General features: G+C 43.2%; 2 protein-coding genes across 2 annotated transcripts in view; one reads left to right on the forward strand and one right to left on the reverse strand.

Annotated features, from left to right (window-relative positions):
* The window catches only part of antxr1d (ANTXR cell adhesion molecule 1d), a 30,970-nt gene extending 23,999 nt beyond the window's left edge, over positions 1 to 6,971 (forward strand). The window contains exon 18 of the mRNA XM_069658600.1: positions 5,835 to 6,971. Coding sequence (XP_069514701.1) covers positions 5,835 to 6,140 — 306 coding nt within the window. The 3' untranslated portion in view covers positions 6,141 to 6,971. The remainder of the gene's footprint in view (positions 1 to 5,834) is intronic.
* A 914-nt stretch (positions 6,972 to 7,885) lies between these two features.
* Positions 7,886 to 19,474, reverse strand: rrp12 (ribosomal RNA processing 12 homolog). The gene is made up of 34 exons (XM_069658569.1): positions 19,297 to 19,474; positions 17,966 to 18,195; positions 17,685 to 17,768; positions 17,505 to 17,581; positions 17,296 to 17,401; positions 17,087 to 17,203; positions 16,847 to 16,985; positions 16,586 to 16,713; positions 16,383 to 16,481; positions 16,206 to 16,297; positions 16,003 to 16,114; positions 15,712 to 15,812; positions 15,001 to 15,115; positions 14,772 to 14,914; positions 14,545 to 14,666; positions 14,395 to 14,459; positions 14,141 to 14,303; positions 13,892 to 14,046; positions 13,632 to 13,699; positions 13,429 to 13,522; positions 12,847 to 13,005; positions 12,653 to 12,733; positions 12,462 to 12,567; positions 12,268 to 12,375; positions 12,021 to 12,178; positions 11,850 to 11,941; positions 10,401 to 10,556; positions 10,136 to 10,308; positions 9,944 to 10,054; positions 9,805 to 9,851; positions 9,637 to 9,715; positions 8,645 to 8,712; positions 8,472 to 8,554; positions 7,886 to 8,380 (listed from the first exon to the last, which is right to left on the reverse strand). Exons 1-34 carry the CDS (start codon positions 19,433 to 19,435, stop codon positions 8,281 to 8,283), a joined length of 3,870 nt encoding a protein of 1,289 aa, XP_069514670.1. The 5' UTR covers positions 19,436 to 19,474; the 3' UTR covers positions 7,886 to 8,280.
* Between the last annotated feature and the right edge of the window lie 511 nt (positions 19,475 to 19,985).

A 19,985-nucleotide genomic window follows, 5' to 3' on the forward strand; every position in this document is an offset into this window, starting at 1 on the left:
ATAATTAATGAGCTAAAAGAAATAACACCTCTCCCTCAGAGGAATCGTATACGGGCCAGCAGTTGCAAAACATTAACCGTGGAGAAAATATATAAATAAATATACACAGCATGTTTTCCCAATAAACACATAGTGCTGCCCCAGCTTCTACGCAGATAAAATATACTGTATGTACAAAACGCTCGTTAGCTTAGTTTAGCCTTAAATTTAAGCTAGCAGCTATTACTATTAAAAACAGTTTCCAGTGCTTGTTGCTTTAAATTAATATATACTGTTTGTGACAGACATTAGAACATTTAGGGAATTAAAGTATAAACAAAATATGATACATGATGAATACGGGGATGGATTAAGATAATAAATTAGCTAAAAGAAATGAAACCCAACTCTCTCACAGGGGAATCGCACAGGGGCCAGCTGTTGGAAAACATTAACCATGGGAAGAAAAGTATAAATAAGTATACATGTATACATAAACATACAGCAAGGCATAACTGATAAACACAGTGAAACACAGCCTCCATGTTGATTCTACTGCCCGCTCCAGCTCCTACACAAATACGACATGTACTTAAGTAAGTTAGCTTAGTTAGCCTTTACTTTAAGCTGGCAGCAATTACTCTTTCAGCTATTTTCAGACCTAGTTCACTGAAATTGAGATATTGACAGGTTAGGACACATTTAAGGAATAAAAATATACACAAACAATATAATTAATCAGGGGATGGATTAGGATAATAAATGAGCTCAGATAATTTACATCCATCTCTCCCATAGGGGAATCGTCGAAAGGTCCAACAATGGTAAAACATAATTCATGGAAAAAATGTATACGGCACAGTATACCTGATAAACACATAGTGAAACAGAACATCAATGTTGATTCTACTGCCCGCTCCAGCTTCTACACAAATTAATAAAGGCACTAAAGTAAGTTAGCTTAGTTAGCCTTTACTTTAAGCTAGCAGCAAGAGGCAAAAGGAATGTATAGAAAGTACCACAGAAGAAGAAATGAAGCGAAGGGGCTCTGAACAACAACACAGTTTGGAAGTCCTCCCAGTCAAAAATAAACTGTAACCAGATACATTTTGTGTAACTATAACAACAAAAATGAAAGATATAAAAGTACAATGATGTAAGAACGTGCAGCTGGATGACCAACAGCAGAGCGGGATTACAAAGTGGCAAAAAGCACAGCGATAACGAGCGCACATCAGACTTCTCAGTGCAGATTGTTAACCAGCAGCTCAGGAGGAGCTCGTCCTGCTTTCTCCCCACATTACTCCTACTTCACTGCCTCTGCAAACGGCCATCAGCGGCCTGCCAGTTTCTGCCACACTCCCTGTGTGCGCGTGATCCCTCCGTGCTGTGTGTGCGCGCGCGCATGTGCGTGTCACTGTAACGTATGTCTCAGCTCTCCCGAGTGAGCGTCACACAAACAGATGGGGAGTTGAAAGGCCACGAGCCATATTGTGACAGAAGAGATTCCCTTCTTTTGTCCCCAGAGCTGATGGCACTGATGGGACCGTCACACAGCGCGGACCGGACCAGAGGGCGGCCACCATCCCTCCTCCGTCCTCATACAGCTAACGAGCTCCTCCCCTTCCCCCTCCAATTTGCTTCACTTAAAGGACCTGATCGCCCAAATAACACATTAAATATATCCTCACTTACTCTCAGTGGTCTCTAGCCTTGCAGACAGTTTGAGCCTAATTAAGGTTGAGAGGGGTCTCTTAAATTTCCAATTTTGTTTGTGGTGCTCATCGTGTTAAGAACTTACTCACTTGTGTACTTTTGTGTACATATCTTCATTAGCATACAGAGCTAATATACTTTGATTAACATTATCTTTTTTAAAAACACTTCCGCTGGTGGTCTGGATAATTTACAGCAGACTGCTACCAACAGATTTTATAGGAACTGTTACGACAATGACGTGTCTCAGGCAAGTTAATTCTCTAACACAAAGTGCATATAGAAGAGAATAGGCTGGCTAGCAGTGGGCGATGTGGGGCTTACCTCTGGTCTGCAACAGTAGTTAGCTCAAACCGAGAGCTTCACACGAGCGGCCAGCCCAGGCGGCGTCAGTACACGTTTCTTGTTCACGTTTTATTGTTGGTCCAAAGAACTGGAGATAGTAGCCTTGTCGTTATCAAGGCTCATAAACAAAAGGTGCTCTGGTGTCGGGTCTCAATCCTCATGGTGGTTCAGCGCCAGACTTCTCACAGCAAACTTAAGACACCTGCGGAACCGGGTTAATTGATAAGCCCCGCCCACAACCAACCGGCCAAAAGAAAGAGAGAACTAATAGTGAAGTGAGCATACTGCTCAACCTAACAGAACTATTTCTCACAGCTGTATTGGCCTCCAGTAATGTGTTATCAAGATCTCCAATCAATCCGATACCAACCCCAAAAAATCAACTGGTTTCAGGGAAATTATCCCGTAATAATAACAAACAAGAACATTGTGTTTCTAGCAGGGAGTGCAATATGAGTCAAAGATTGAAAAACAGCAGCAATCTGTGTTTTTCCACCAATAAAATCAACACTTATTAATCACACTGGTATCTGAGGGGGAATTGATATCAGCTGATACTCAGGTATAAGCATTGGAACTGATATCCAGTATTTCTCATAATTAAATCCACTAAATCTGCCCTCATGTCTTTGAAAAATCCTCATGTTTGTGTCTATGAGGAAAATTATACACACAAACTACTACTATCTACATGGCAAGTGTTCATGAGTAATTTAGGTAAAACAGCCCTTTAATAATCTCTCCATTTCTGATGAGTCATTCTGTCATTATTAGTATGGCCTGTTTCACAGCAGCTGTAGTCTGTGAACCTGTGTTAAGTCTCATAATGGAGGGTTCTCCTTATGCGAGTGGATCGCTGTAATGTCATGCGAGGTGACAGGCAGAGCTGTCAGGTCGGATGTGCGTCTCCCCTCCCTCGTCTTTCCCCTGTTTTCTTTACTATAATGGTGACAAACGTGCGCTCGCATCCGCTCCTTGTAAACGACAATAAAGTATCTGCTCTGTGAGTGTGTGTGTTTGTGAAGGAAGGGCAAAGTCTTAAGGCACAGGAGGAGAAACAGAGGCCAGACAGAGGAGTGGTGTGAGGAGAGATGCTGGAGGTGTTTGAGGGTTTTGTTTTTCCTAAAAATGGAGTTGAGGGTTTGAGCAAACAGTCGCCACGAGGGGAAGTAAAGCAGCGACAGACATCACAGCCAAAGGGACACATCCGGAGATATAACATTATAAGAGAGGCAACACTGACCCCTCACACAGCTCATCAGTACAGACACTTGCATAAAAGAAGACTCTGGTGAAAGTAGAAGTACTTATTCAACTTCTTGAGTGAAGTAAAAAATAATAATGTAAAGGCTCTGAAATGTTCTCACAGTATAAAATTAAAAAGGAGTTGAATTAAGGAAATTTCACCCAGCAGTTTCTGTGCAAGCAAACTGAACCTCACATTGAAAGTATGACGTGATGTATCTTCAACTTTCTTCCACTTTTGCATACAGTTGGATGGGGAACGTCTTGCATCGTCATCACTAGAACGTGTTTCATCTCCATGTCTTTAGAAGTATTTTCAAGTGGTAATCTCGAAGATCTCGTTTCGTTCTCTTTGGCGGCACCTATGGTGATAAAGGGTAATTGTGGGAGCACACTTCCCAGATATCCAGACAGTGCTGCATGTGTGACGTCCACGGTTGGCTCCTGTCTTGATTTTCCTCGCTGACGGTCGCATTCCGTTTTAGACGCTCATCTGAGCGTCAAATTTGTTTCTTTTTCTTTGGATTTTCACTTATTGTTGAAGTTGTATCTGTAGTCATCGATCTTTTCTTTGTTTGTTCAGCCATAGTAGATTACTGTTTACTCACAACACTTGCAGAGACCGGAAAAGCAGCTGCTTAGCTCCGCCTACCCTCTCTGGCAGACCAACCACTGCTGGGTGATGGAAACCACGTCACTAACTGGGCGCCGCTTGTGATTTTTTCCATGAAAGTCGCCACAGACACCCAGTCTGTGATACTGCAAATGCAAAGGCTTTCATCAGTGGGCCATAGGCTCAATCACTATTCTGTTACTTCATTCGGCGATAGATAGAGACTTAACAGACATTTATCTAAATAAAATGTTTTGAGATTTTCATTCAAGTCTTGCAATGCCTGTTGCTCAGCTAACTGTAGTAAAATGCCATGTGGGCCCCTGTTTGCACACGCTCTGTAGGCATTCAACTGAGCAGGATGGGGAGCACCAGTTTTTCTGACTCTGCCAATATCAATTGTCAAATTTTGTGAATCAAAGCATCAGATTTTTATAATTTTATATTTGGAAGTTTGCCTTTTGGAGAGCACGAGTCAGAAACCTCACATACTGCAAGAGTGGCAAAGAAGGAATTGTATTTTCTATGTGTTATAGTCCCGTCCATGTAGGTTGAAATCAGACATGATGTTTGGAAGGCGGCATGCAGTGATGCAAAACAGAAATAATTGATTAATTCCTCTCAAATGCTTTGAGGCTAAAGTAACGAGCCAGTTCGAGATTGTAAGAAACTGATTAGAAAGCACAAATATTTTTCTTTAAAATTTAGTGGGTAAAATTAAAAAGTTGTCAGAAAAATAAATAAACTCTACTATATACAGTTACAAAGTATTAGTACTCTCTTGCTTCCATCACTGTCTCCTTATCATCTACTTCAAAGTGGTAAAGTCTCCTCTGCTGCCACTTTCCCTCTGCTCTCTTTACCACCTCTCCTGTGTTTGTTGCTCTCCTGCAGCCAGCCCCCTAACCTTCCTCTCCCTCTGTTTCTGTTATTCATGAGGCCCACGTTTCATTCAGGCCATATGTTCTGGTGGAGGCATGCTTACACACACACACACACACACACACACACACACACACACTCATATTCATGAGCTTGTGTTCTCATTGTGTCCATATGCTGTCTCTGGTGTTGTGCTGCTGCTCTGCTGCTCACAGACTGGCCCTTTCACCGCGGCCTGGCCACAAGACCCCGGCAGTCGCCCCCCTCCCTCTGCGCTCCACCAGGGTGCCCCCAATCAATTACGCAGCCTTCATACACACACACACCCTAACACACAATGGCCCCCTCAGTCACAAAGCTACTGCTGCTGGGGCCCTCTCTTATTGGCCCCTGTGTGACTTTAGGGCCTCTCTGTTTAATAAGGTGTTATAATCAGACCACCAAGGGTCTGTGACACAGAGACCTACCCTCCATCCTTCACACACTGACTGAGCATGACAAGAGTGTGTGTGTGTGTGCTGGAGGATGCTATGCAGGGAACAGAGAGGAAAAGCATCAATGAGAACAATAAGAGAAGCGCTCCATTCGACCGGACTTGTAAATTATGTTAAAGGCTGAGGGGCCTCTGTTAACTATTGTGCTGATATAGAAATACCCCCTTTACATTCCAACAAGTCGAGCACATAAGAGACATAAACCACTTTCTGTTCTGCATCAAGAGAGTCACAGCAGAGGCTCACAGAGACGAGGAGGGGAAATGGGGAAAGCTGCAGACAGCAAGAGCCTATCTGCGTGTGTGTGTGTGTGCTCGTCTCTGCTAGCATCACAGCTATTGTAGTGCAGGTGTGGACGGACGACAGAAGCAGCTCTGTGCACGCTCAGAGGCCTCAAACACACACGCCTCTGTCAGCAGAGCTCCACAAAGACTCAGACCACTGTGTCTGCTGGATCTAAGATGCTCATTGATTTTGCACAAAGACATTTAAATCTGTATTCTGCATTGAAAAAATGATGTGTAGCTGTGGTTTAACCTTTGTGTGCGTGTGTCTCGCAGGGTCGCTGTATCAGTTTCCAGCGGGTCAAAGATGCAGAGTCCACCCCAAACAACCGGGCTCCTCCTCCTCCTCGTGCACATCCCTCTCCCTCGCCGCCGCCGCCTCCTCCTCCTGTGCACGCCGAACAGCAACCGCTGGTGTCCAACTCTGTCCCCCGAACGAAGCCTCCATCAAGAGGGCCCCGCACCACGCCGCCCTCCCGCGCCCCACCTTCTGCGACCCAACCCCCTCCAGGTCCACCCCCATCTCGTGCACCCCCTGGACCTCCAGGACCCCCGCCATCTCGACCCCCACCCAGGCTCTGATGCTGAAGAGAAGGCCTGAAACATCAACCTGTTCCTTTAAAAACATGTCCTCCTTTCAGCTGAGTAACTCAGGCAGCAGAGAGACATCAAATCTTTTAAGGCAGGAGCTGCGACCTGAAGCTCTGTGCTTTGTTGCTGGACAGCAAAAATATTTATCTGATCTCAAAATCAGCATTATAGGAAAACAAGCATGTAGTTACCTTATACAGCCTGTATGTACCGTGTTAGACGCCATGTTTTCAGAGGTAAGAGTAAGTTCAACAGAAAGGATTCGTGTGCTGTTTAAAGATTGTGACAGTTTGTGTGAGCGATGAGAGTAAATAGGCGCGTTTACTTTGGTGTGGTGGAGAATAATAATGTCGAGGACGGATGCAGCTTAATTGTGGGAGAAAAAACAATGTTGGTTATGTTGGCTCTGGTTTTTAAATATCTTAGGTTTCTACAAGTCACACTGATTCTCTGTTTCACTTTTCAACCAAAGAAACTTTTTCTACTAGTTAAAATGTAGTGTTTAAGTACGGGGGTTTTATTGCAACTGCAGGGCAGTTTCTCCATATTTTATTTATTTTAATACAAGCCCTTCTGCATCTGTTTCCTAGTTAGCATCAGGTGGGTTTCTGGGTTTTAAAGGTGGATAAAAGGTAACAATCTGGCAGGTCAAATGATGTATTTGTGGTCTTATTAGCACCTTCAAGTGGAGGATTTGTTTGAACATGTGTATCTTCAGGGCTCTCCTGTATTCTGCATTAACTGACTGAAATGATCATTTGCATTATTTCTTTATTAACAACCTTTTTTTGTCTTTTTTCAATAAACAAAGTGGGTTTTTTATGTGCTGCCTCGCAGTGATTTCTTTCAGTGTAATTAAAAGTGTTAAAATATGGGATTATATTTCAGGATTTTGCTCAGTCATGTAGTGAATCAGCTCATGTACACACGGGGGTCAGAGCGTCAGAGACGTAATGCTGTATTTATTAGTTAATTGGATTTTGCAGGATGCCACATTTGGTGATATGTTTCTCCTCTCTTTAATTAAAGCTCCGGCAGGACACTGATCTATGTTTGACTTTAATCGAGCGAGGCAGCGAAGTTAATCATAAATTCAAATATTTTAAATTGCTTTTAGGTTTATTAAAAGTCACATTTTTGGGGAGACATCACAGCTCTGAGACTAATCTTTGTCATTTAGTTCCTATCTAAACAACCTGTAAAGAAGCTGTAAAGAATTATAGTCTTTCTCAAGTATTCAAACCACATTTCTAAGAAAATAAAACCTTATTCTTAAAAGGTTTTGGGTTGCAAAAAGGACAAACCATAGTGAAGAGGTCTGAAGTCATCTTATATACATTAAACCTCGGCGCTGCTGCTGCTGCTGCTGCTGCTGCTGACTGGTCTGAGAATGATTCAGTCCGAGACATCTGCTGCCCTCCTCAGAAACGCTGACTGACACGCTGAGCTCCGACACATACGAGTGCGATTAGAAGGTCAGTCTGCCTCAGCGTGACTCACTTTGCTGCAATCCTTCTGTGGGAATGAATCACACGGGTGTAATGGTATGTTAACTCACCCTGAGAAACAACAACCTACAGCTTCTCTCTCTGAGTCTTTAAGACGCTGCGTTCACTGTCACTTAGGAAAAACTAAATCACTGCACACTGGAGGGAACTGTTGGTTTCTTCTTGAGGAAATACTGATTCATACTCTCAGAACAAAAACAGCTTTACGTTTGATTTTAAATCTTTAAGTCATTCATGAATGCCTTTATTCACTGTTAATGAGCCAGAGGTCTACAGCGCCCTCAAGTGACCAAATAACACAACAACAAGCACTCATATCTCTTCCCAAACCAGTCTAAATGTGTGTGTACAGACTCATAAATACATTTATTTATGTTTATCAAAACCCATGAAGGCAGATAAACTTCAGCACACACTTATTGTCTGTCATGAAAGCTGTGTGACACCAATCTGGGCTCCGTTACTGTTTGAAACATGTTTAAAAACAAACTGGTTTCACCTTCAGAGACAGTCTGTTTGAAACGCACAGACATACACACACAACCAAGGTGTACGTCTATTATTTAGTATGTTGGTGAACACACAACTTATTTAAAGTCCATTTAATAATATGATTATGTCCTTCAGGCTTTTCTCTTCTTGTGCATTTTCTTTCCAGACAGCGCCCCCTTCTGGGCTCCCCTCACCATGCCCTTGAACTGGCCCTGCAGTTTGGCACGCTTCCTGCAAACACACAAAGAATATTGACATTGTTACAAAAAATAAATGCTATGTCAGATAAATAAAAGTAAAAATCCAAGAATGTTGCTCGTACCTGCGATTGAGCTGAGCCTTCTTCAGGGGGATGTAAGCGTACGGGTCAGGCTTTCCTTGTTTCTTCACATCTCCTTTTCCTTTCTGAGGATATAAGACGAAATAAAAGAAACTCGTTTAATTATAGTTTCCAAACAACTTTTGCAGTGTGTTTCTGCATGCTGTCGGACTCACCTTTGACTTGTAGTCCGTCCCAAAGTCTTGTCTTCCTCCCAGGGGTCTGTGGATACCCGAGCCTCCAGCTGAGAAGAAAAGAAATGTTAAACTTCAGTTGAAATAAATTCGTGGACATAATATGCTCCACAACCGGCCCAAAACGTAACCTCAAAAGAGTCGATGTAATCCCTACCTTGTGTCTACAACCCTATCTTTATGCACAAGCTGATTTACTTCACTGAGGATGTTCAGGACCAGTCCTACCCAGTAATTTTTTGTTCATTAATGAAGCTTTTAAATGTCTGTGTGGTTTAAAGAAAATGCAGCGACTTTTTTAAAAGCACATTGCCCAAATCGTCACGCTGCAGCCACCATTTTTTCTTGTTTTTATACGAATGAACCTGTCTAAGGAGGAAGATTCTTGTCTGTGCCTTTAATGCAATTCTTAAAGAGAGGTTATTATGCTGTTTCACATTTTAAGACATATATATAATGTTACAATGCTGGACGTCCAGACTAAACGTGGGTGAAGTTTCAAATCTGTAGGTGAAAGTATGTTGGAGTAATCCCCAGGCTGCTGTGAACGCCAGGTTTGTTCTACATGCTGCACTTTGTGATGCCTCAGCAGGATTCGGAGAGCTAGCCAATCAGAAGAAAGCAGGCTTGTACGGGCGGGGTTTCTTAAAGGGACGGAGCTGACTGAGTCGTTTCAGGTGTTTTGTAAACTGTAAATTATGCTAAGCTACTCCACAGGTATCACAGAGTGAAATATGAAGCTTGAAATTAGCGTAATATCCCTCCTTTAATGTGTTTTCTCATCGATTATTTTACCAACAAGACTCTCCGCTCATATTAAGACATTTCTTTCTATCATAATTACATTGTTTTAAGGTTAAGCAGTCTTAAAATGTACATGCAGAGTAAATCAAGAGCTTTAAATCAAAATCATTTTATTAGATTTAAACTGAAGGTAATAAAGTAGCTTAGCAGGTTAACAAGGAAGATCTTACCTTTGTATTTCAGCTGTGGTTCAATGTCCATGTCCTCGTCAAAGTTGTCGTCTTTGAACCTCCTCTTCTGTGTCTTTTTCTGTAGGGAACAAAAAACTGTTATTATAAAAGGAAAAAAGCAATAAAATGATGCGACATAAAAACTGTGTCACATCTAAAATGACTCACACTCTTGACTCCAGCCTCCTCTAGGATATCTTTCATCTCGCCCTCATCTGTGGGGAAGAGTCACAGGTTATTGTCCCGGCCTGTTCAGTCATAAAAACACGGACAGCTAACTTATGGATCAGCTACATGATCCTCTTACCTTTCTCTTTAACATCCTCCTCCTCGTCCTCCCTAATGATCAGCCGTCCATCTGATGTCACCTTGAAGCCGTGCTCCACCTTTGCAGTCTTCTTCAGCCCCGGGTTGGTGGCTAAGAAACAACACAAATCATGTAATTAAATACAGATGATAATAAGACTTTAAACGCATGCTCGAAGAAACTATCTGTTACCTAGCACTCTCTGGGAAACTTTGGGATCCAGGAAGTTAAGCGGGTCATCTTCCTCTCCTTCTTTGAGCCAGGCACGTCCTTTCTGCTGCTTGCCCCCTTTCTTCTGAGCTTTACCAGCCTTCCCTTCATCCTCTGACAAATCACTGTCCGACTCTGCAAGGATCTCCTCAATACTAGAGAAAAGATGACAGCAGGATTTAAGGCAGGATGTACGGTAGCTGTATGAGTGGAAAGCAGGTGTTTGTGAGGGAGAACAGACGTTTACCTTTTGCTCTTTGTTTTAGGAGCCTCCTCTTCGCTCTCCGAGTCGTCCTCCTGCACTGCCGCCTGTTTCCGTCTCTTGGTGCGAGCCTCGGCCTTACGGATGTTTGCGAGCACCTTGTGGTGTTCTGCAGGCAGCATGCTCTTCACCAGCTCGAACCTGGAAATACAGCAGATAATCAGACACAGACAAAAGAGGAAGCATCTCATTTTTAGCCCCAACTTGTCTTTTCTACCATTAATATGTTAACAATATCGTTGCATCTTCTGATAATGTCCCTGCAGAGACGGTTTTGGTGAACTGGTAGCAGAAATATAGCAGTCATTATTTGAGGACTAAATCAATCACATGTCCCCAAATTGATTTAATATCAGCTTCTGCTTAAAAACAGAGAGTATGCAGGAAGACGTGTTAACCAGGCTTCATGACATTTAAAGAAACACTCACAAACATACGTTTCATTTTACAACCATGTGTTGATACACGTGTTGAAGCACCTAAACACAGGAGGATTTTGTTAACCAATCAGAAATAATTCCTCACTTGTTCTGAAAATGAGAGGAAAAAGTTGGACTCAACTTTTCGGGGGGGCATTTTTGCAGCGGAAGAGAGAGGAAATATTGGGAGAAGAGAGTGGTGGATGACATGCAGCAAAGGGCCGAGGGCAGGAGTAGAACCTGCGGCCGCTGCGTCTCGGACTGTAGCCCCTGTAAATGGGGCGCCTGCTCTACCCACTGAGCTAAACCAGCACCCCAAGAAATTATTAAAGGAGCAGTTCGCCCCTGGAAAAAGCCGCTGTCAGTCAAAGCTGGTGTTCTCTGTAATCCATAGAAGCAATAATATTTGAAATTGGCGCCATAGCTGTGGAGAAAGTTGTACAAACAGATGTGGTTTCGCCCATTCTACATTCCTACAACACCCAGCATGCATTGCGCCCCTCCCTCTGAGAGGAACGGCCCAGCAAGAGACGCTGGAGTGAAATACTACTGTTTCACTGCAGGAAATGGCTCAGAGCGGTACAGAATCCGAAATACGAGGAGAATATACCGGTGGATCATCTAAAGAATCTTCAGGTCTGCAGTCTACATTTCAAACCTGACGATTTTGAACGAGACATGACATCGGAGGCGGGCGCCCTAGAATGAGGAAGTGTAGTTTAGCAAGCTCCCTGGCCTCCGCCAGACGACGCGTTTTATGTCGTCTGGCGGAGGTTTTCCAGGGCCCATTGGAGAAGCCGATAACGTCCTCCAAAGGCACAGAGCCAAATTGATTTTTTCCTACCATAGTGACATTAGCTCCACATTAAAGCGTGATAGGACTGAGATTGAAAATCGGTGAACTGGCCCTTTAAGGTACAAAATTACGGACCATTATATCTCCCTCAGAGCCGAACGTTACCTAAATCCTGCCAATTTGTTGCCTATAGTAGCTTAAAAAAAAATCAGCACTTACCCAAACTTTCTGATGAACTTTGTAAAGATGTTCTTCAGTTTGGTTCTGAAGTGTCTCCTCACGTCGTCTTTGATGCTCCCAACGCCCTCCATCTAAACACAGATCTCAGTCAAGTAAAGGGCTCAACTGTCTCTTACAGTGGGCTTAATTATCCATAATGTCAATGCCTACCATGACAGTGGCGTGTGATGCCAGCGTCTTTGGGTCCATGATGAAGAGGATCACTTTGATGAAGCCTAAGCCGGCTTTGACGATCTCTCTGGTTCGAGACGAGAGCAGCAGACAAATGTTGTGCAGCAGCTGCTCCCTGGTGCTCACCTCTATAGCATCTGGGAAGGAGAAAGGGACCAAACTGAGTCAGTGCATGGATTCAAGTATTCAGACAGCAACAGGAAATAGGTAAAAGCTGCAAACCGACCTTTATACTCGAACATCAGTCGAGTTAGAGCCAGCACTGTGCATGTGATCATGGTGACGGAGCCGGTGAGGCCTGCGTACACCAGCATCAGATACTGATCCATCGCATCTGGATCAGAAACATGTTCAGTTAGTATCATAAAGTCTTTTTACTCGCAGGCAACTTGTGCACACAAGACGAGATAAGTGTGTTACCTTTTGTGTTCCCACAGAAGCGGACAAATGCGCTTCCTATTTCCACCAGCAGAGTGTAGGCGTTCTTACGAGCTCCCACAGAAACCTCCTTGGTACATATGATCACCTAAAACACAAAGACAACCTCATGAAAATGATAAATATCAGCACGCTCTGTGTTTGTGTGTTTGCTAACTCTTCTGTGTTTGTACCTCTGGCAGCAGCGCAGTGATAAAGTCTTTGTGTTCTTCACTGAGCCTCTTCACGATGTGGATCAGACACTTCAGTCTCGGCTGTGAAGGAGCAATACGGATAAAAGGATACGATCAGGTTACACTCTAAATCAAGGTGTGCAATCCCATGTAGAGTGTGGTTTATTGTGTTTCTCCCTTCGCAGCAGTCTCACCCTCTTTGCTGGCGAGGAGGCGTTTTTCAGAGTCTCCAGCAGGACGACTTTGAGCGTTTCCAGATTCCCAAGGACAAACGCCCGGCACTCGTCTCTCTCTCCCCCGCACATCTCCTCCAGCACGCGGTACGCCTTCTTCTGCATGCCCGGCTCTTTGGTCTGAAAACAAAATGCACCAAAAGAGATTTACAAACATGTCTCAAAATGACCCCTCAGTGTCTCCTTCTCTCCAAAACAAATGGACACACTAAGTAAAGTCGGTGAAAACTATGAATAAAGCAGATTCAAGTTAAAAGTCTGGCTGTTAACTTTGGCTCACTGGCTGACAAAAATCATTCATCCCGTAAAAGAAACATTGATGTGAAAAACTAACAACAAGTTCCGAGAAAAGAGTCTGTTTCATGGAAAACTCCACTAAGCGTGTCTTACAGATCAAACATGAGCCTCATGCAGGCTGATACAGGAGTTGGGTGTGGAGCATAACAAATGGAAAAGTAACCAATAGTCGACGCTGCATTATGAGCTGTCAAATCCGAATCAACTCACAAATTTCTCAGGAACAGCACTCGTACAAACACTTACCTCCAAATACGGCCTGATGAGCTCAAAGGTTTTGGTCATGGTGACCTCATCCAAAAACGGAGCCATGGCAACCACAAGGTCCATCATCGACAGCCTGAGAAGACGAGGTAGAGAGAGTGGAGGAAGCGAACAAATGAAAGAGTAAGTTCTGATTTCTATCATGTAATGAACAGATGAGCAGTATGTCTGATTTTAAGTCCTACCGTGTGAACTCGGTTGTCTCTGCGCTGCTCAGTCTGTCTGTGGCCTTTTGCAGGAATGTGCAGATCATCTGAGGATGAACATTTTGTTTAGTGAGACACCAGCACGAGAGTTAAGGTCGCTGACAGGACAGACAGTCTCTCAAAAATGATGAGTTCTTTCTGTAGCTTTAAGTATCACAATAAAAAATCATGTTAAATCATGTAAACAGACACAGTCATTGTACTGTACGAGATCTTCACACAGCAGAAACTGAACTGACCGGTGTTTCTGTGACCGTTAAGTAGACCTTGATGGTGTCTAGAACAGCCATCCTGTAGGTGCCGGACTCTCCGGCTGCAGGCTGCTGGCTGTACACGTTGAAAAAGATGGGCAGGAAGTTCTTCGAGAAGCGGCCCACCTCCGTCTTTTCTTCTTCTACAGACATAAAGCAGACAACACAAGAATGTTTGGAATTACAAGACTCTTCTACATGTTGTCTGTCTCTGTGAGAACAAGTGTGTCTTCCTACCTGTAGAGCAGCTCTTGTTGATGATTGTACGTAGAGCCTGGCACACTGTGAGTCTCAGGTCGGGCCGTTCATTAATAGCCATACCGAGTACGCGGGCGATGCCTTTAAAGGATGCCAGCAGGTCCACAGGACACGTGCAGAAGCCAGGCAGCATGGTCCAGATCTGAAAGGAAAGCAAAGACATGCAAAAAGAAAAACTCATTCACTGCAACTGTTACTCTGAATACATCAAAGTTAAGTCTTTGTATAGCTACCTGCAGCTGTAACGTCTGGTAGACTTTGGCCTCAAGTTTCTGACCTGTTTGCTCCAACTCTTCGGCTACAACACAGAAACAGAGAGATTAGCGATCTGACAAACTCACATTCATTAAATCAACAAGTGGAGCATCCCACACTTGCTTTACCTCTCTGCTTGAGTGTAGAGGCCAGAGGGAGGAAGTATGAATTGAAGAAACCGAGGTGAGTGTTCTTCACATGATCCCGAATCACAGGGACCAGCCAGCTGCGCGGGAACTCCAAGTCATCTCTGGAGGAAAAAACAACACACGCTTTGAACACTGACCTCCTGCAGATGACATGCACTCGCAGATTCATTTGTAGTGCAGATATGAGTCTGCTAATTTGCACTTACTCAAAGCCGGTGATGTTGAGAGGCACAGCACCCAGCACGACTTCAGGCCCCATGCTCTCCACAGCTCCGCCCACTGCCAGGTCCAACTCCCCGCTGAAGGGGAACTGAGGGGTGGAGCGCAGGTCTGCCAGAGACTGCAAGGACTGTGCAGGACACAACAATACGACTCAGCTTAACCTCTTCATCATTATTTTATCACTTAGTAATGTGCAAAGTTCCCTGAATATACCTTGGTCATGATGGGGTGAGCCTGTTTGCCTGCAGCTCGATAGAAGCAACCGAGGATCTGCAGCACAAACGGCCAGGAGGCGTGGAAGCGATAGGACAAGCCTTCTTCTACGATGCTGATACACACACACACACACACACACACACACACACACACACACACACAAAGATATAATCATCATGATGAACATTTACATGTAGTCTCTACTAACGAGTTCAATGAGGTCATTTTGTCTTGGCTATGCATTCAAACTGAACTGATTTAGAAGAAATCGTTAAGCGGTGCAATTAAATATACATTTTGGAGCAAAGTATCGACACTGCAATCAAAAATGTTCAATTCAAAGTAAGATAAATTCAGTATGTGAATAAAAAATGTGGCTGATGCTACCATGGATGTTGCCATGGTATCACTATTATAAAGACTGTTAAGTAGAGGCATGTCCTACATCTTCCAGCGTTTGTCCCGCCCACAAATTCAGCTCAGTACCGAGCAAAACTTTTGGGTTTTGCGAACAAAAGTTTGTGATTTGCATTTATACATGCTTAATCTCAAATTGATTTTACTTGCAATAAATACATTTGATTGCAGTGTCCAGTTTTGATCTTAAATCTATTATCTGTTTTTAGTGCATAAAGTTTTGCTAATAAACCTTTTTGCATAACAAAGACACAAAAGTTTCCTCATACTGAGGCGAAAAGAAACTCTTACCGAAACATTTTGCAGACATAGGAGGGGTTCCCTGTAGAGGCTGAGGGGGTGATCATGCCCATTTCCCCGATGTGAGGGGCGACGCATTCAGTCAACAAAGTCTGCAACAGAGTACAGAAATAAATCCTAAATTAGGACCCAAAATATACCAAAACAAAAAACACCAACTGACTCTTTCGGAACAAATTTCCTGAGCCAGGGATTTAGGGATTTTGCAGACTCTCATTCAATTACAACCCAGAAATACCCTGAATCATTTTGCAGAAGATGTCCTGCAGATAATGTATTTACCTTTAGTGTATTGGCAGCAGCAGAAACCACCTGCGTGTGAGGCGACAGCAGGCAGGACATGGCGGCAGAGAAGAGGCGAGGGAGGTGACCCAAGCTCAAAGAACTCTGCAAACTAAACAGAGACACACAAACTGCTTACTAACCGGCAAAAATGCAATGAAAGTACAGAATTGTTAGGCTGTTATGAGAAAACATTTTTTCACCTTGCTAAGTGGACGTGTGCTTTCTCCATGACAGTGAGCCAGGCCAGCAGAGGCTGCAGGTCGTTCTCACTGGGCAGGTAGTCATACAGAGCCTGAGGACGAGAGAAGCCCTGTTAGCTTTCACACTGCATTTTGCACAATAGATTTAACCCTTTATTTTGTTTTGTATTCGCTCACCGTGATGATCTGTGCGTTGAGTTCTGGTGAGAGGGTCGAAGCGTTTGGCTTCCCGCTGAACAGTCTGTGAAACGCCTGCATGGCACTCGCTGTCACCAGCTAGAGACAGAAACACAGAAAGTGTGTTAAAAACTACATTTAGATATCAGAGTTGATAAACAAAGTATCTCGAGGTGCACCTATGAATGTCTTTGTGCTCTCACCACATGGCTGAGTGTCATCACTCGCAGCAGAGTCTCACAACAGGACTTGACAGCTCCCAGTGGAAACGTCCCCATCAACTCCTTCAGGAGGCCCAGCACATGAAGAGTGGTGGTGTCCTCTTTACTGCCTGAGGAGGAAAATGTCAACATTAATACTGGAAAACTCACATAAATTATTACCTTCAACACAGTAGAGGAAAAAAAATCTGTGCTATACAAGTGTATGCATCAGTGAGTATGTCAGTAACTATGTTGTCTTACCTCCCGCCTGCTCCATTTCTTTGATGCAGAACTTGGCTGTTGTCGCGGCAGCAGGGTGATGGGTTGGGGCATTATCTGTAAATAGGAAGTCGCTACCTCTGAGGATGGCACAAACACCTTGCTGTGCTGCTTTACGGACCTGAGAGAAGAAGGTAAATAAAACATTTCAGCGTTTGGTTCAATGTTTAATTCAACTTTTTGTAATACAGAGGCAGTAAGTAGTAGACTTGTGAGACTAACCTTGGGTTTGCTGTGCACTGAGAAGCTGAGAAGGCCGTGGTAAGCCTGGAGAGTAGTAGGAAAAGTCCACACAGACACATCCTGCTTCCTTAATAAAGTAGCCAGGCATGACAGGACCTAAAGATGCAAACATTAAAAATAAATATCAAGTCTGCAGTTTTCAATATGAACAATAAAAAGACAAAGAGCTCACAGACAAACCTACTCACCCATCTGAGAGCTGAGGCCGCCTCAGACGTCGCCTGTCTCGACATGACGTCCATCAGCGCTTTAGTGGTGTCTGAGAACTTAGACATGAGCACTGGAGCAGGGACCCTGAGGAACACAACACGCAAATCAGATAAGAAACATGTCCAGTCACATCAAATATTCTTTGACTTTCTGAGGGTTTTATTTTGGTGGGGAAAAAAAGTCTGACCTTTTCATGACGAGGTTGAGGAGGTACGCCACTGCAGTCTGTGACTCAGCTGTATCCACAACCTCCAGGGTGGTCATCTAGAAACAAGCCCAGACATGCCTCATTTTCAGACACGTCGGTTCACTTCTTAATGCAGCAAAGTAATGTCATGGTGATCTAATTTAAAAAGGCAGCACTCACCAAAGCAGCAAAGTACTCTGTTTCTGTCTCCTTCCCTCCCTGACCACGGATCACCTCGGTCACAGCTGCCAACACTGCACAGATCTGTGAGGCACATCAGGTGACAATGTTACAGCAGCAGAGAAACTCTGCATCATCCATTTGCACTTATGTTGTGTTGTTTTATTTCTAAAGCTACCTTAAAATGTTTAGCTTTTGCTCCTCACATAAAAGGGCAATTTGAACACATTAAAACAAGAGATTTCCAAACATAACAAAGCCGTCATATGAAGCTAACCTACCTCTTTGTGGGCAGCTGAATTGGACTCCCAGTAGCGCTGCACCTTTCTGAAGGTCAGGTTGGAGCAGTCCGACAGGCCACTGAGGAAGGTGCCAGAGGTCCGATCTGAAAACGCCTCATCGGGCTCTTCTTCCATACAGTCATCTTTACGGCCGCTTGTGCTGAGCTCCAGCGGGCCTGTTTGTAGGTCATTGTGCAGCTTAAGAGCATCGACTGTTAGATCGCTCTTGCCTGCGGGGGGTAAAAATATGAGACAAACAACATTAAGTACGCTGACTTTACAATAAGAAAAAAGGAGGCCTTTCTAGGACATTATATGATTCAGATGTGAATTACTTTTTTGATCACACCTGAACTCAGAGACAAAACATTAGTACATTTGATTACATCATTTACATTTTGGAAACTCTGGCATAAACAGGTGCACATTAAAGACTGCCATCTACCAAGGCAACTTCATTACTCCAGCACACTGACAATGTAATAACTGCAAGGATAGGTGCTGACATACTTGCAGCTTAAAGGATGTTCAAATCATGCATTGTTCACTCAACATGGATTAGAACATCTTCAAACACCATTTCACATTGAAGACAGTGCAGATGAGCAGTGATCGTCAACATACAGGCAAAGCAAGAACTTTATAAGTCTACACATAATCCTGATCAAACCATGCAATAATGCTTGGTGCACGTCTATAGATATTTACAACTTTGTAGGACTTATTTCTCTATGTTGATATATATATATATATTACCTGCAAATGAAGACGAGCTAATTATTATAATATGATTCCCTGAATCTGCAGCTACTTTTGACACCCTGACACAGGTTGACAAAGCTTAAAAAGTCAATAATGATTCTCTCCACCTAATGTTTGGATGTAAACACCCTTAACGTAGGATTAATACTTGCATGAAATGTTTACGTGCTAGAGTACAGGGGGCATACAACTAAAAGTGTCCCTTTCTAAATATAAGCAATTTAACAGTTTTATTATCAATTATTTATGTCATTATGTTACCTATAGGATGTCAGCAATAATTATATTTATTTCGATTCAACTTTTTGAATCAAGCAGCCACAAACACAGAAACTCATGTAAGTTGTTGTCATTTAGAGCTGCAGAGTAAACTGAGTGACAAGTAATTTAGGCTGCTCAAAGAGGACAGACATTAGGATATAAAGTTAAATTTTCCGCTGACAACTTTATTGGGATTGCTGATAAACATTTAATAGTGCAACATAAAATGTTAGACTGTGCTGTTCCAAGTTAAATGGCTGACACAAGCTAATGCTAACAGTAGCCAGAGACCCACGTGTGAAGCTTACCGGAGGGTCGGCTGAAGAAGCGGCTTTTCGCAGCCTGCCGAAAGCGACTGGTCTGCGGGTTGGAGTCGCTGCTGTGTCCTTTCTTCCATCGTTTGAGTTTCGACCCCGTGCCGGACTTTAGTTTCCCCGATTTCACCATTTTCAGGGGTTGAAAATATTCACGTTACTCCACCACAACAGTCTGCGCACCTCCAGATGACTCTGTCGCTCACACAATGACGTCAGTGCTGCGTTCACGTGTCTGACCTGACTGGTTCTGATGTTAGTTTGACAGAGGATGGCGCTGTTTAACACTAAAAAAACACAAAAATACTCAAGAGATCATCACAGCTAAGCATCCATCTTACTACATACAATTATATTATATATATTTTATGGATAACTTGAATACAAACATTTCTGATATTGTTAATTTTATAATAATTTTGGGAAAAAATCACATTCACACTTGTAAATGGAAAAATCGTAACCAATCTTTTTCGGTGTTACTTGAATTATTTTGGCAACTACTTTAAGTCGATGAAATACTTGGAAAAAATGAATGGAAAGGCTAAAAAATGTTCAATGTCTCTTACCTTGCCCTTTTGTGCTCCCGTCTGTTTACCCCTCATGGTTTTGTCTTTGGTTTTTATGTCTTCTATATTTTGTAATAGCTATTTGTATTAATGAACACACTGTACATTTTTGCA

Source organism: Semicossyphus pulcher, unplaced genomic scaffold (genome assembly GCF_022749685.1).
Source record: "Semicossyphus pulcher isolate SPU_LCO1_2020_fin unplaced genomic scaffold, fSemPul1.0.p SCAF_12, whole genome shotgun sequence".
Taxonomy (NCBI): Eukaryota; Metazoa; Chordata; class Actinopteri; order Labriformes; family Labridae; genus Semicossyphus; species Semicossyphus pulcher.